Source organism: Macaca mulatta, chromosome 12 (assembly GCF_049350105.2).
Source record: "Macaca mulatta isolate MMU2019108-1 chromosome 12, T2T-MMU8v2.0, whole genome shotgun sequence".
Classification (NCBI taxonomy): Eukaryota; Metazoa; Chordata; class Mammalia; order Primates; family Cercopithecidae; genus Macaca; species Macaca mulatta.
In genome coordinates, this window is record NC_133417.1 from 111,431,215 (window position 1) to 111,445,237 (window position 14,023).

General features: G+C 42.9%; 1 protein-coding gene across 7 annotated transcripts in view; it reads right to left on the bottom strand.

Moving 5' to 3' along the window:
- Positions 1-2,620: 2,620 nt before the first annotated feature.
- The window catches only part of CMKLR2 (chemerin chemokine-like receptor 2), a 49,181-nt gene continuing 37,778 nt past the window's right edge, over positions 2,621-14,023 (bottom strand). For 3 of the 7 annotated variants that reach the window (XM_077956453.1, XM_077956452.1, XM_015110729.3), the window contains 2 exons: positions 5,339-5,441; positions 2,621-4,563 (listed from right to left, as the gene is read on the bottom strand). In XM_077956453.1, coding sequence (XP_077812579.1) covers positions 3,468-4,535 — 1,068 coding nt within the window. In that variant the 5' untranslated portion in view covers positions 4,536-4,563; positions 5,339-5,441 and the 3' untranslated portion in view covers positions 2,621-3,467. 7 annotated transcript variants of the gene reach the window in all.

Here is a 14,023-nt window from a genome sequence, read left to right on the forward strand (position 1 = left end):
TTTTTATACTTGTAGCAAATAGCAGAGTCAGACAAGACAGACTCTAGCAGTGACTGGAATAAGAGGCAGATCTTTGGGAAACCTCGAAGACAAGGATATAGATTTCCAGTGTTTCTTCACCTCCACAGTTGGATGCAATCTCTTTCCTCTGAACAATCTGCACTTCTCCTTGGCTCTGTTATGGCACTTATTATTTTCTACCTTATTTTAGGATTTTTAATGCAGGTTTAATCTCACTTTCTAAACCCATTCCACGCTGTGCAGGTCTATGCAAACCAACCATCAAAGTCTGAGGAAGCTGAGAGGCTAAAGAGGCTGACATATCCAGTTTCTCAGAAAGAAACACCTGATAGGCCGGGCGCGGTGGCTCAAGCCTGTAATCCCAGCACTTTGGGAGGCCGAGACGGGCGGATCATGAGGTCAGGAGATCGAGACCATCCTGGATAACCCAGTGAAACCCCGTCTCTACTAAAAAATACAAAAAAAAATTAGCCGGGCGAGGTGGCGGGCGCCTGTAGTCCCAGCTACGCGGGAGGCTGAGGCAGGAGAATGGCGTGAACCCGGGAGGCGGAGCTTGCAGTGAGCTGAGATCCGGCCACTGTACTCCAGCCTGGGCGACAGAGCCAGACTCCGTCTCAAAAAAAAAAAAAAAAGAAACACCTGATAGAGACTTACGAACAGAAGCCATATCTGTGTCTTGGATGGTGGTGAGACAAGATGGTGGATCCCTGCACCATTACCCCCAAGACCCAGGGCTTATATACCTTAGGGAAAAAATAATTTGGAAGGGATGTGTAGTCTAAAATTCAACAGATTTGCACCATGAAGAGGTCACTGACCTAAAGGTATGCTTTATTGATCTTACAGTGGTGTCTATATAAATATAGGAATAGAAGGTGGAAATATATCAATATGTCCGTGATTTTTCTGAAATCATTCTGAAATTAGACTAATCTGCTTGCCATCTGAATGTCAGTGTTTTCATATATACGTTTAGTTTATACACGTTTACATACCCATTCCCTTTTTTTAAAATTTCAACTTTTATTTTAGTTAGGGGGGTACATGTGCAGATTCGTTACATGGGAATATTGTATGATGCTGAGGTTTGAAGTATTAATCCTGTCACCCTGGTAGTGAGCACAGTACGCAACAGGTTTTTTGTTTGTTTTGTTTTTTGAGATGGAGTCTCACTCTGGTGCAGTGGTGTGATCTCAGCTCACTGCAACCTCCAATCCCGGGTTCAAGTGATTCTTCTGCCTCAGCCACCTGAGTAGCTGGGATTACAGGCACGTGCCACCACGCCCAGCTAATTTTTTGTATTTTTAATAGAGACGGGGTTTCACCATGTTGGTCAGGCTGATCTTGATTCTTGATCTTGTGATCTCCCCTCCCTCGGCCTCCCAAAGTGCTGGAATTACAAGTGGGAGCCACTGAACCTGACCTTTTTTTTTTTTTTTTTTTTTTTTGAAACAGAATCTTACTCTGTTGCCCAGGCTGGAGTGCAGTGGTATGATCTCGGTTCACTGCAATCTCCGCCTCCCAGGTTCAAGTGATTCTCTTGCCTCAGCCTCTCGAGTAGCTGGGATTAGCGACTGGCTAAATTTTGTATTTTTAGTAGAGATGGGGTTTCACCTTGTTCACCAGGCTGGTCTTGAACTCCTGACCTCGGGTGATCCACCCACCTCGGCCTCCCACAGTGCTGGGATTACAGGCATTAGCCACTAAGCCCAGCCTTAGCTCCCACTTACAAGTGAGAACATGCAGTATTTGGTTTTCTGTTCCTGCACTAATTTACTTAGGGTAATGGCCTCCAGTTCCATCCATGTTGCTGCAAAGGACATTTTTTATGGCTGTGTAGTAGTCCATGATGTACCACACTTTCTTTATTCAATCTACCATTGATAGGTACCTGATACACAGAATTTTCTGAAAGCATTTCTGTTTATAATGATACTGTAGAGGATTAAAGATGAGTGCAATTTTTTTTTGACATTCTTCTTGTTGAGAGGTGGGGATCTGTGTCTCTTCCCCTTAAACCTGAGCTGGTCTGTGCCTGCTTTGACCAATACAATACAGTAGAAGTAATACTGTACCTGTACCAGTCATAGCCTTTAAGAGGACTAGAAATGTCCACCTTGGCCTCTTGGAGCCCTGAATTGCCACATAAGAAGTCTGGCTACCCTGAAGTGCCATGGTGGAATAGCTGTGCTGGGAGGGGAGAGGGAGGGAGGGAAGGGGATGTCTTAGGCAGCTTCCAGCTGTGATTTGCATCATCTCAGTCCAGCTGATGCTCCAGATATTGCAAAGCAGAGAGAGATGAACCTCCCTTCTGACTTCTTTGAATTCCTGACCCTCAGAATTGTGAGAATAATATCACAAGTATAAATTGTTTTAAGAACTAGGGTTGGGAGGAGTTTATTAAGCATCATTAGTTAACTGGGTTTTTGGAGTGTAGCGACAGTATCTGTGGACACCGTCTCAGGAACACGAGCTGTCATATCCCCTCCTCTTCCACTTCCCATCGCAATCAATAAAGGCTGTTCCTACTATAAAAAACAAAGAGAGAGAGAGAGGGAGAAAGAAGAAAAAACTCCCAAATCATTAACTAAAACAGATGTTTTAAGATCACCAACAATTACTTTAATTCATAAATGTATATACATAGATTACATAAAGAAATTAAGTATACATGTTGCATTTTAAAAATGTGCCTAGTAGGTTATTTGTACAAAATTAAAATGAATTTAAGAAAACATTGTAATGTTTTAAAAATTAGTTAATCATATATTTATTTATTTTTGAGATAGAGTTTTGCTCTTGTTGCCCAGGCTAGAGTGCAGTGGTATGGTATCAGCTGACCACAACCTCTGTCTCCCAGGTTCAAGTGATTCTCCTGCCTCAGCCTCCCGAGTAGCTGGGATTACAGGCATGTGCCACCATGACTGGCTAATTTTGTATTTTTAGCAGAGGTGGGGTTTCTCCATGTTGGTCAGGCTGGTCTCAAACTCCCAACCTCAAGTGATCTGCCCGCCTTGGCCTCCCAAAGTGCTGAGATTACAGGTGTGAGCCACCGTGCCCGGCCAATCATATATTCAATATTAAGACTTAAGGCTTTAGAAAAGTTATTATTTAAAAAATAACTGATATTGCTTCAAAAGTGATTAATTCACCATGGTATAATTAGCAAGAATGATGCATTTCATTTAAGTTGCAGAAAAAATTATGTGGATCCTTCCTAAGTATTTTCAGTTTAAAAAAAAATTTTTATTGCCACATCACAAGGAGTCAAGAGGATCCTTCCTAAGTTTCATATCCACACAAAAATGTGATGCCTATATAGTGACCAGAAACAATAACAATAAAAGTAGAGTCAGCTCTCTATCTTGGAAACAATTTTAATCTGAAAGCATCAGTCAGAGGACCCACATAAAAAGCCATATACTGATTTGTGGAAAAGTAATAACTTATTGGGCTGTTTCCAGGAGACACAGATTCTTGGTTTCTGAGTTCCTGAGCTGTTCACTCACTGTGCCAGAACAGCTGACTTCCCACAGTGTGTACTTGAGTATCTCAGCAACTGAGGACCGGAAGCGAGCTTGGAACTTCTTACTAATTAGGACATAAAGGATGGGGTTCAAGCAACTATTGAGGAATGCCAAACCAGTGGAGAGAGGGATTCCAGCCTGCATCACGTGGTGGGAATAGCTATTGTGGTGAATGGTGAGCTCCCAAATGCTAAACAGGTGATAAGGAGTCCAGCAAACCACAAAGGCCACAACCACAGCCAGAATTGTCCAGAAATGCCTACTGGAGATCAGGATGCTTCGCTTCTTCACCTTGAAGATGAGACACAAGTAGCAAATACTCATTGTTAGCAAAGGGAAGAGATAGCCAACAATAAATTTCACCCAGGTCAGAACATGGTGCCTGATCACAGTGAGGTCAGGATCATGCTTCTGAAAATTGTTATAGCAAAGAGTATGATTATTAAACTCCACAGTGTCCCGGAAGTATAGGGCAGGACCGCCAATTAGAGAAGCCAAAAGCCAGATGAATATAATGACAATCAGAGAGTTCTTGAGGGTTCGATGCCGATGAGATAAGACAGGATGGATCAAGTGGATATAGTGGTCCAGACTGATCACTGTCAGGAAAAAAACACTGGCAAACATGTTCAACTGGGCAGTGAAGGAATTGGCTTTGCACAGCCAGATGCCAAAGGGCCAGTGGAAATTCATGACCACATAGGAGATGTACAGGGGCAGGAAGAGAAGAAAGATGAAATCCGCAATGGCTAGATTGAGGAACCACAGAGTGCTGACTGTCTTCTTCCACTTGAACCCCGTGAACCAAATAACAATGGCATTTCCTGGAATTCCCAGGACAAAAGATAAACAATATAACACCAGGGAGACCCAGTGAACAACTCCCAGCTGGACTTTTTCCTCCAAATCAGACTCCAGAGAGTAATAGTCTAGGGCATAGGAATAGTTTTCAAATTCTTCAAATAATGTTTCCTCCAAATCTTCCATGACCTTGCTAAATGGAGAATGAAGAAATCTGTAGAAGCAAATTTGAAAAGAAAGAAAAAAAATGTTTAAAGAAAAATAAAAGTTCAGTGAATGATAAGGAACATGAAGATAAAAATATTTCAGGTTATGGACTAGACATAGTATTTTTTTTCCTTTTTTTGAGACAGGGTCTCACTCTGTTGCCCAAGTTGGAGTGCAATGGCATGATTTTGGCTCACTGCAGCCTTAACCTCCTAGGCTCAAGTGCCTCCTACCTCAGCTTCCCCAGTAACTAGGACCACAGGTGCTCACGACCATGCCCAGCCAATTTAAAAATTTTTTTTAGAGACAAGGTCTCACTATGTTGCCCAGGCTGGTCTTGAACTCCTGGGCTCAAGTGATCCTCCTACCTCAGCCTCCCAAAGTGCTGGGATTACAGGCATGAGCAACTATGCCCAGCAAACACAGTATATTTTTTGATAGGACTTGTGGTTATACTCATATGTTCAAGTCTTGGTGAGCCTCAGTTTCACTCTGATTATCATTCTCCCAGCATGAGAGTTCATTTCTGTAAATTATTTAGTAATTGGTAAATTAAAATGACAGACTACAGTTATAATTCTTCTGTTTGTAATGCTTGTAGGGCTGACTAGAGAGAGTCTAACATTCAACAAGCATTTATTAGATTCCTATATGCATTATGATTTTATGCAAAAGAAAACAGATTAATACTTACAGAGTGATAACTTCACTCTGTAAGATTAATACTTACAGAGTGATTAATACTTACAGACAAATGCAAAAGAAAACAGATTAATACTTACAGAGTGATAACTTCACAATCTGTATTTCAGCCAGGCACAGTGACTCACATCTGTAATCCCAGCACTTTGGGAGGCTGAGGCAGGGAGATCACTCGAGACCAGCCTGGAAAATATAGCAAAAATCTGTCTCTACAAAAAAAATTTTTTTTTTAAATAACCACGTCTGGTGGCTCATACTGTAGTCCCAACTCAGGAGGCTGAGGCAAGAGGATTGCATAAGCCCAGGAGTTTGAGGCTGCAGTGAGCTATGATCAAGCCACTGCACTCCAGCCTGGGTAACAGAGCAGGACCCCACCTCAAAACAAAAAATTTTCCTGAAAAATCTGGATTTGTTGTTGCCCTGACTACTTAAACTCTAGATAAACAGTTCCAACTACTTCCTAATCAATCCACCTGCAGGTGACTGGAGATTTTGACCTGAGATTTTGCATCCAAGGATGTTTTGAGTCCATGTTTATGAAAGCAAACATAGTAATCAGAATTATATCAATATAGATGGCTTCTCATCCAAAAGGTGGCTTTTGGAGTAAATTTGATTATGACCACTTAATTTCTATATTGATATATATATATATAATTCTACAGAATGCAATTAAGCTTTATTTAAAATTTTACCTTATTGAAATAATTCTTTTCTATAATAATTTATGACAAAGATTAGATTTTTTTTTTTGAGACAGCCTCCTGTTTTTTATTTATTTATTTATTTTTTTGAGACAACCTCCTGTTACCGAGGCTGGAGTGCATGGCGTGATCTCGGCTCACTGTAGCCTCTGCTTCCTGGGCTCAAGCAATTCTCCTGCTTCAGCCTCCTGAGTAGTTGGGATTACAGATGCCTGCTACCATTCCTGGCTAATTTTTGTATTTTTAGTAGAGACAGGGTTTCACCATGTTGACCAGGCTGGTCTCGAACTCCTGATCTCAAGTGATCCACCCATCTCAGCCTCCCAAAGTGCTGGGATTACAGGTGTAAGCCAGAGCGTCCGGCCAAAGATTGTATTTATTAATCAGTTTTACTTTAATTTTTGCCCATACCAAATTTTGTCTCTTAGAATTTCTACCAAAGTAAGTTTTATTTTGTGCCCACCCCCCTGCCCGTTTTTGTTTTTTTTTTTTTTGAGATAGAGTTTTGCTCTTGTTGACCAAGCTGGAGTGCAATGGCGTGATCTCGGCTCACCTCAACCTCGCCTCCCAAGTTCAAGCAATTCTCCTGCCTCAGCCTCCTGAGTAGCTGGAATTACAGGCATGTGGCACCATGCCCGGCTAATTTTTGTATTTTTAGTAGAGACGCGGTTTCTCCATGTTGGTCAAGCTGGTGTTGAACTCCCAACTTCAGGTGATTCGCCCGCCTCTGCCTCTCAAAGTGCTGGGATTACAGGCATGAGCCACTGCATCTGGCCTTTTTTTTTTTTTTTGAGACAGAGTCTTGCTTGTTGCCAGGCTGGAGTGCAGTGATGCCATCTCGGCTCATTGCAACCTCCACCTCCCGGGTTCAAGCGATTCTCCTGCCTCAGCCTCCAGGTATTTTTAGTAGAGACAGGGTTTCACCATGTTGTCCAGGATGGTCTCAATCTCTTGACCTCGTGATCCACCCACCTCGGCCTCCAAAAGTGCTGAGATTACAGTAATAAGCCACCCCGCCCAGCCCCTCTGCCTTTTTTCTCATCAAGGCCAATTTTCTGGGTTAAGAAGACTTAAATGTCAGTTTTTCAATCAGCACAAAAGTGTACTGCGTGCAACTCTGTCTTCTTCCATTTTATTTTGTGCTATTTATATCTGCAGTATTGAAGATCAAGCAGAAAAAAGATTAATAGTTATATTCATTTCATGGAGCTACAATCATACATGAGGCAAATATGTAAAATTTTAGATTATAGTATAAAGAGGTCAAAACATCCTGTGTTGCTCACAGTCATCTCAAATTCAATTTGACTATCACTGAATTCATCATCCTACCTAAAACCTTCTGAGAAATCTAGCAGGGCATAATTAAAAAACAAAAGCAATTTTTTCCCTTCCTCCCAACCCTAACCCAGCAACTTTTTGTTCTTCAATATTCAATTCAAATGCCACCTTTCTTAGAAAATTTTCTGACTTACATTCCTGCAGATAATAATAATAATAATTATTATTATTATTAAAACAATTTACAATAAAATAATAGTCAATGTTATTGCGAATTTACTAGATGCCAGACATGCATGATCTAATTTGATCCTCATAAGAATCCTACATACACTTGTAATCCCAGTGCTTTGAGAGGCTAAGGCAGGAGGATTGCTTGAGCCTAGGAGTTTGAGACAAGCCTGGGCAACAAAGTGAGAAACCGTCTCTTAAAAAAAAAAAGATCTTACATTGTAGGTAACTACAGGTGACCCTTGAAAAACATGGGGGGTACCTAGAGGCGCTGACCCCACACACAGTAAAAAAATTTACATAAAGCTTTTCATCGTTATTGAGACATAGTCTCCCGCTGTCACCCAGGTCAGAGTGCAGGGACACAATCATAGTTCAATGCAGCTTCAAACTCTGAGGCTCAAGTGATTCTCCCACCTCAACCTCCCAAGTAGCTGGGACTACAGAAGTACACCACCATGCCTGGCTGATATTTTTATTTTTGTAGAGATGGCGTCTTGTTATGTTGCCCAGGCTGGTCTTGAACTCTTGGCCTTAAGTGATTCTCTTGCCTTAGCCTCCCAAAGTGCTGGAATTATAGGAGTGAGTCACTGTGCCCAGTCTATAATAATAATAATTATTATTATAATTATAATAATATAATATAATATAATAAAAATATAATATAATAATAATAATTATTATTATTTGGAGACAGTGTCTTGCCCTGTTGCCCAAGCTGGAGTGCAGTGGCGCAATCTCAGCTCACTGTAACCTCCGCCTCCCGGGTTCAAGTGATTCTCCTGCCTCAGCCTCCCTAGTAGCTGGGATTACAGATGTCCACCACCGTGCCTTACTAATTTTTATATTTATAGTAGAGATGGGGTTTCACCTTCTTGGCCAGGCTGGTCTTGAACTCCTGACCTCAGGTGATCTGCCCGCCTTGGCCTCCCAAAGTGTTGGGATTACAGGCGTGAGCCACCATGCCTGGCCTTATTATTATTATTATTATTATTATTATTATCATTATTACTGAGACCAACTCTCTTGCTCTGTTGGCCAGACTGGAGTGCAGTGGTGCGATCTTGGCTCACTGCAACTTCTGCCTCCTGGGTTCAAGAGATTCTCCTCCCTCAGCCTCCCAAGAAGCTGAGACTAAAGGCTTGTGCCACCATACCTAATTTTTGTATTTTTAGTAGAGACAAGGTTTCACCATGTTGGCCAGGCTGGTCTTGATCTCCTGACCTCAAGTAATCTGCCCATCTCAGCCTCCCAAAGTGCTGGAATTACAGGCGTGAGCCACCACGCCTGGCCCTATTTCTTTTTTTTTTAGAAACGAGTATTACTATGTTGCCCAAGCTGAACTCAAATTCCTGAGCTCAAGGGTTCTTCCTGACTCAGCCTCCTCAGTAGCGGAGACTACAGGAACACACCACCAAACTTGACTTGCATATAACTTTTGACTCCTTCAAAACGTAATTATTAATAGCCTTCTGTTGATCAAAAGCCTTACTAATGACATAAAGCATCAATTAACACATATTTTGTATGTTTTATGTACTATATACTGTATTCTTGCAACAAAGTAAGCTAGAGAAAAGAAAATGTTATTAGGAAATCATAAGGGGCTAAGAGCAGTGGCTCTTTCCTATAATCCCAGCACTTTGGGAGGCCGAGGTGGGTGGATCACCTGAGGTCAGAAGCTCAAGACCAGCCTAACCAACATGATGAAACCCTGTCTCTACTAAACATACAAAATTAGCTGGGTATGGTGGTACATGCCTGTAATCCCAGCTGCTTGGGAAGCTGAGACAGGAGAATTGCTTGAACCTGGGAGGTGGAGGTTGTAGTGAGCCAAGATCGTACCATTGCACTCTAGCCTGGGCAACAAGAGCAAAACTCCATCTCAATTAAAAAAAAAAAAAAAAGGAAATCACAAGGAAGAAAACATGTATTTACTAGTCATTAAGTGCAAGTAGACCATCATAAAGGGCTTCATCCTCATCATCTTCACAACAAGTAGGTTGAAGATGAGGAAGAGGATGGGTGGGTCTTGCTGTCTCGGGGTGGTAGGGGCAGAGGGAAAAAAATCTATGCCTAAGTGAATCTGCACAGTTGAAACCCATGTTGTTCAAGGGTCATCTGTACTATTATTGGTCTCATTTATAAGAAACAACACTGAAGCTTATAGCAGCTTAGTAACTTACTCAAGATCACACAATCTGCAATTGCAGGGTCAGGATCTAAAGTCAGATCTGTTGGACCCATGGCCTGAGCTCTTAACCACGACAGCATTCCCCTCTTCTGTCATACTTGTCTTATCACACTTAACACATTATGTTGTCATTAATTTATTTTTAATTTCTCCCCTAATAAACTGTGAACTCTTTGAGAATAAGGACTGTCATTGCTGTACCCCCAGTGCCTTGTATATCTTAATATATCACAGGTGATTAACAGATGCTTAATAAATGATTGGCTCCCATTCCAAACCAAAGATAATTTTAAAACTTTAAGTGAGATTTTGCGAGTTCACCCCTACGTCAGTGTCACTGCCAGACTCTCTCTAACCTTGACCCACAGTTCTGGTTGTTGTTGTTTTTTTTTTTTTTTTTTTTGAGATTGAGTCTCACTCTGTCACCCAGGCTGGAGTGCAGTGGCGTGATCTGGGCTCACTGCAACCATCGCCCCCCGAGTTCAAGTGATTCTCCTGCCTCAGCCTCCCAAGTAGTTGGGATTACAACTGCCACCGTGCCCGGCTAATTTTTTTTTTTTTTTGTATTTTTAGCAGAGACAGAGTTTCACCATCTTGGCCAGGCTGGTCTTGAACTCCTGACCTCGTGATCCACCCGCCTCGGCCTCCCAAAGTGCTGGGATTACAGGAGTGAGCCACCACGCCCGGCCAACCCACAGTTCTATCACCAGGATCTTGGCTTATTCCTCGACACCAAATCCCTTCCTTCGCGGGTCCCACTCCAGTGAGCAAGAATTGGCTCCTGTGGTGGTGCCCCGTTCTTTCAGGCCCGGGATCTCGCTCTGCCCTCTCACTCACTCCTTCTGGTGACTGACTCTCCCCAGTGTCAGATCCTTGCCAGCTTAGTCTAAAACTTTGTCTTTTCTGTGTACTAGGACATCCTTACCTTCCAGCTACCTATGATCTGTTCCTTTAGGCTATTAGCAATTCAGAAGCCATATGGCCTATGGGGTGGTCTGAATCACCTTACAAAACCCTAAACAGAATCTCATTCCCCAAACAAAGAAAAGCCCATGGAAGACCCCTAATAGCTTCTAACCACTATCCTCACCAAAAGTCAGGAGCCTCCCCTTCCAATGTCATTACTGACCCTGCTGGGACAGTGTGATCATCTCAGGGCCTGTTGAAGGCAAACATCTTCTTCTGCTTTCTGTTGGGGAAGGGGGTTGGAGGGTGGGATAGTGGTATGTTTACATGTGTGTGCGTATGCCTTGAGGATGAGTGATCTATCTGAACAGAACAACTTCAAACAGAAAGCCCTGCACCAGAGAGGTTCTAATCTTCCAGGAAGCAGATTGCATTAGATTTAAGGTGTAGTTCAGGCTTGGAGAAAAAGCTTCAAGAACAGCTGGTTGATGCTCACCTGAATCTTTTATGGGAAACAGGAGCTTAGGAATTCCCCCAAGACTTACAGCAGATGTTTTTGTGTGATGGTGATGGTGAGGGGTAGGGACAGAGTGGAGAAAAGAGAGACGGCAGAACTTAGCAACTGTCCTACTGAATCCTTGAGTGGACACAGTTAACTTTTGAAGACATACTCTTGTTTACCTATTATACTATGTTTGGCTATTGCTTTACAGTTTTCAGGTACTTCCCGATCTAAGTAAGTTTCCAGACCTCATTTAGACCTTTCCAAATATCTAGAGACTAAATGTATTCATTTCCTAGGGCTGCAGTAACAAAGCACCAGAAACTGCTTGGCCTAAGACAACAGAAATGTATTGTCTCACAGTCTGGAGGCTAAGTCTGAAATCAAGGTTGTTTCCTTCTGAGGGCTGTCCTGGAAAATCTTTTCCATGCCTCTTGCCTAGCTTCTTGTGGTTTGCTGGCAAACATTGGCTTTCCTTGGCTTGGACACGTGTTACACTGATCTCTGCCTACATCTTCACATAGCATTCTCCCTGTGTGACTCTGTGTCTAAATCTCCCCTTTATATAAAGACAGCAGTCATTTTGGATTAGGGCCCACCCTTACCTCATTCTATTTTCTATTCTATTGCCTCTGTAAAGACCCCATTTCTCTCTCCCTCTTTTTTTAAATTTTTATATATTTTTTTATTTTTTATTTTTTTAGACAGGGTTTCGCTCTTGTTGCCTAGGCTGGAGTGCAGTGGCATGATCTTGGCTCACTGCAACCTCCATCTCCTGGGTTCAAGCGATTCTCCTGCCTCAGCCTCCTGAGTAGCTGGGACTACAGGCGTGCGCCACCATATCTGGCTAATTTTTATATTTTTAGTAGAGATGGGGTTTCACTATGTTGGCCAGGCTGGTCTCGAACTCCTGACCTCGTGATCTGGCTGCCTCAGCCTCCCAAAGTGCTGGGATTACAGGCATAAGCCACTGTGCCCAACCTAGACCCCATTTCAAATAAGGTCACAGTCTGAGGTAATGGGGGTTAGGACTTCAACATATCTTTTTTTGGTGGGGGAGGAGAGTTACCATACAACCCATAAGACTAACTCAGGAGTGGCAACCACCATTTTTGAATCCCGATCACTCATTCATTCAGTCAATATTTGGTGTGCTCACATTGTTCAGGCACTACTCTACTGAGATACTTCACTAAATAAGACAACTATTTCTTCCCTCTTAGATTTTATATTTACCAGGTAGGGATAGATAGTAAAAAAGTAATTAAAATTACATAGTATATTAAAATACGGTAAGTGCTATAGAAAGATGAAAAAATTGAACAGGATAAAGGGAATAGAAGGTAGTTTTAACTTTCTTTCTTTCTTTCTTTTCTTTTTTTTTTTTTTTTTTGAGACGGAGTCTCGCTGTGTCGCCCAGGCTGGAGTGCAGTGGCCGGATCTCAGCTCACTGCAAGCTCTGCCTCCCGGGTTTTTACGCCATTCTCCTGCCTCAGCCTCCCGAGTAGCTGGGACTACAGGGGCCCGCCACCTCGCCCGGCTAGTTTTTTGTATTTTTTTAGTAGAGACGGGGTTTCACCGTGTTAGCCAGGATGGTCTCGAACTCCTGACCTCGTGATCCACCCGTCTCGGCCTCCCAAAGTGCTGGGATTACAGGCTTGAGCCACCGCGCCCGGCCTTTCTTTTCTTTAAGACAGATTCTTGCTCTGTTGCCTAGGCTGGAGTGCAGTGGCATGATCTCAACTCACTGCAGCCTTCGCATCCTGGGTTCCAGTGATTCTCCTGCCTCGGCCTCCGAGTAGCTGGGGTTACAGGCATGAGCCACCACAGCCAGCTAATTTTCATATTTTTAGTACAGATTGGGTTTCATCATGTTGGCCAGGCTGGTCTCAAACTCCTGACTTCAAGTGATCTGCCTACCTCAGCATCCCAAATGCTAGGATTACAGGCTTGAGCCATTGCACCCAGCCTGGTTTTAATTTTCAATAAGGTGGTCTGAGAAGGACTCGTTGAAAAAATAACAGCAAAGGCTTGATGGAGGTGAGGGAATTAGTCGTGGATATTTCCAGCAAGAGTGTTCCAGGCACTCTTGCTATGGCAGAAGTGTGTCTAACATATTCTAGAAGCAATAAGGATGCCCGTCTGTCTAGGATAGAATGAGAAAACCAAGCAAGAGGAAGATGAGAAGGAAAAAATTCAACAAGAACGTAGGAGGTTACATCACATAGATGCTTGTCAGCCTTTGAAGGATTTTTGCAAAGGGAAAAAGCAATCTGATTTTTATTATAGAAAGATCCCTCTTTCTGCTCTGTTGAGAATAGACTGTTAGGTATAATGGTGGGGCAAACAAGTAAGAAATAGGCAGACCAGGCCGGGCGCGGTGGCTCAAGCCTGTAATCCCAGCACTTTGGGAGGCCGAGGCGGGCGGATCACAAGGTCAGGAGATCGAGACCACAGTGAAACCCCGTCTCTACTAAAAATACAAAAAAATTAGCCGGGCGCGGTGGCGGGCGCCTGTAGTCCCAGCTACTCAGGAGGCTGAGGCAGGAGAATGGCGGGAACCCGGGAGGCGGAGCTTGCAGTGAGCCGAGATGGCGCCACTGCACTCCAGCCTGGGCAACAGCGTGAGACTCCGTCTCAAAAAAAAAAAAAAAAAAAAAAAAGAAATAGGCAGACCAGATGGAAAATTATTGCAATAATCCTGGCCAGAGATGACAGTGGCTTGGAATAGGTGGTAGCAGTGAAGGTGATGGGAAATGATTAGATTCTAGGTATATTTTGAAGATAGAACCAACAGTTTTCTTGAAGTCAAATATAACCCCTGACATTGGAGCCTTCTGTACCAGAGTCCAAGGACTTCTACATCCCCTTTCCTCCTCTTCTCGTGGGCTAGAATATAGATGCAGTGATGAGCCACCTTGCACCATATAAATGAAGAAAACATGGT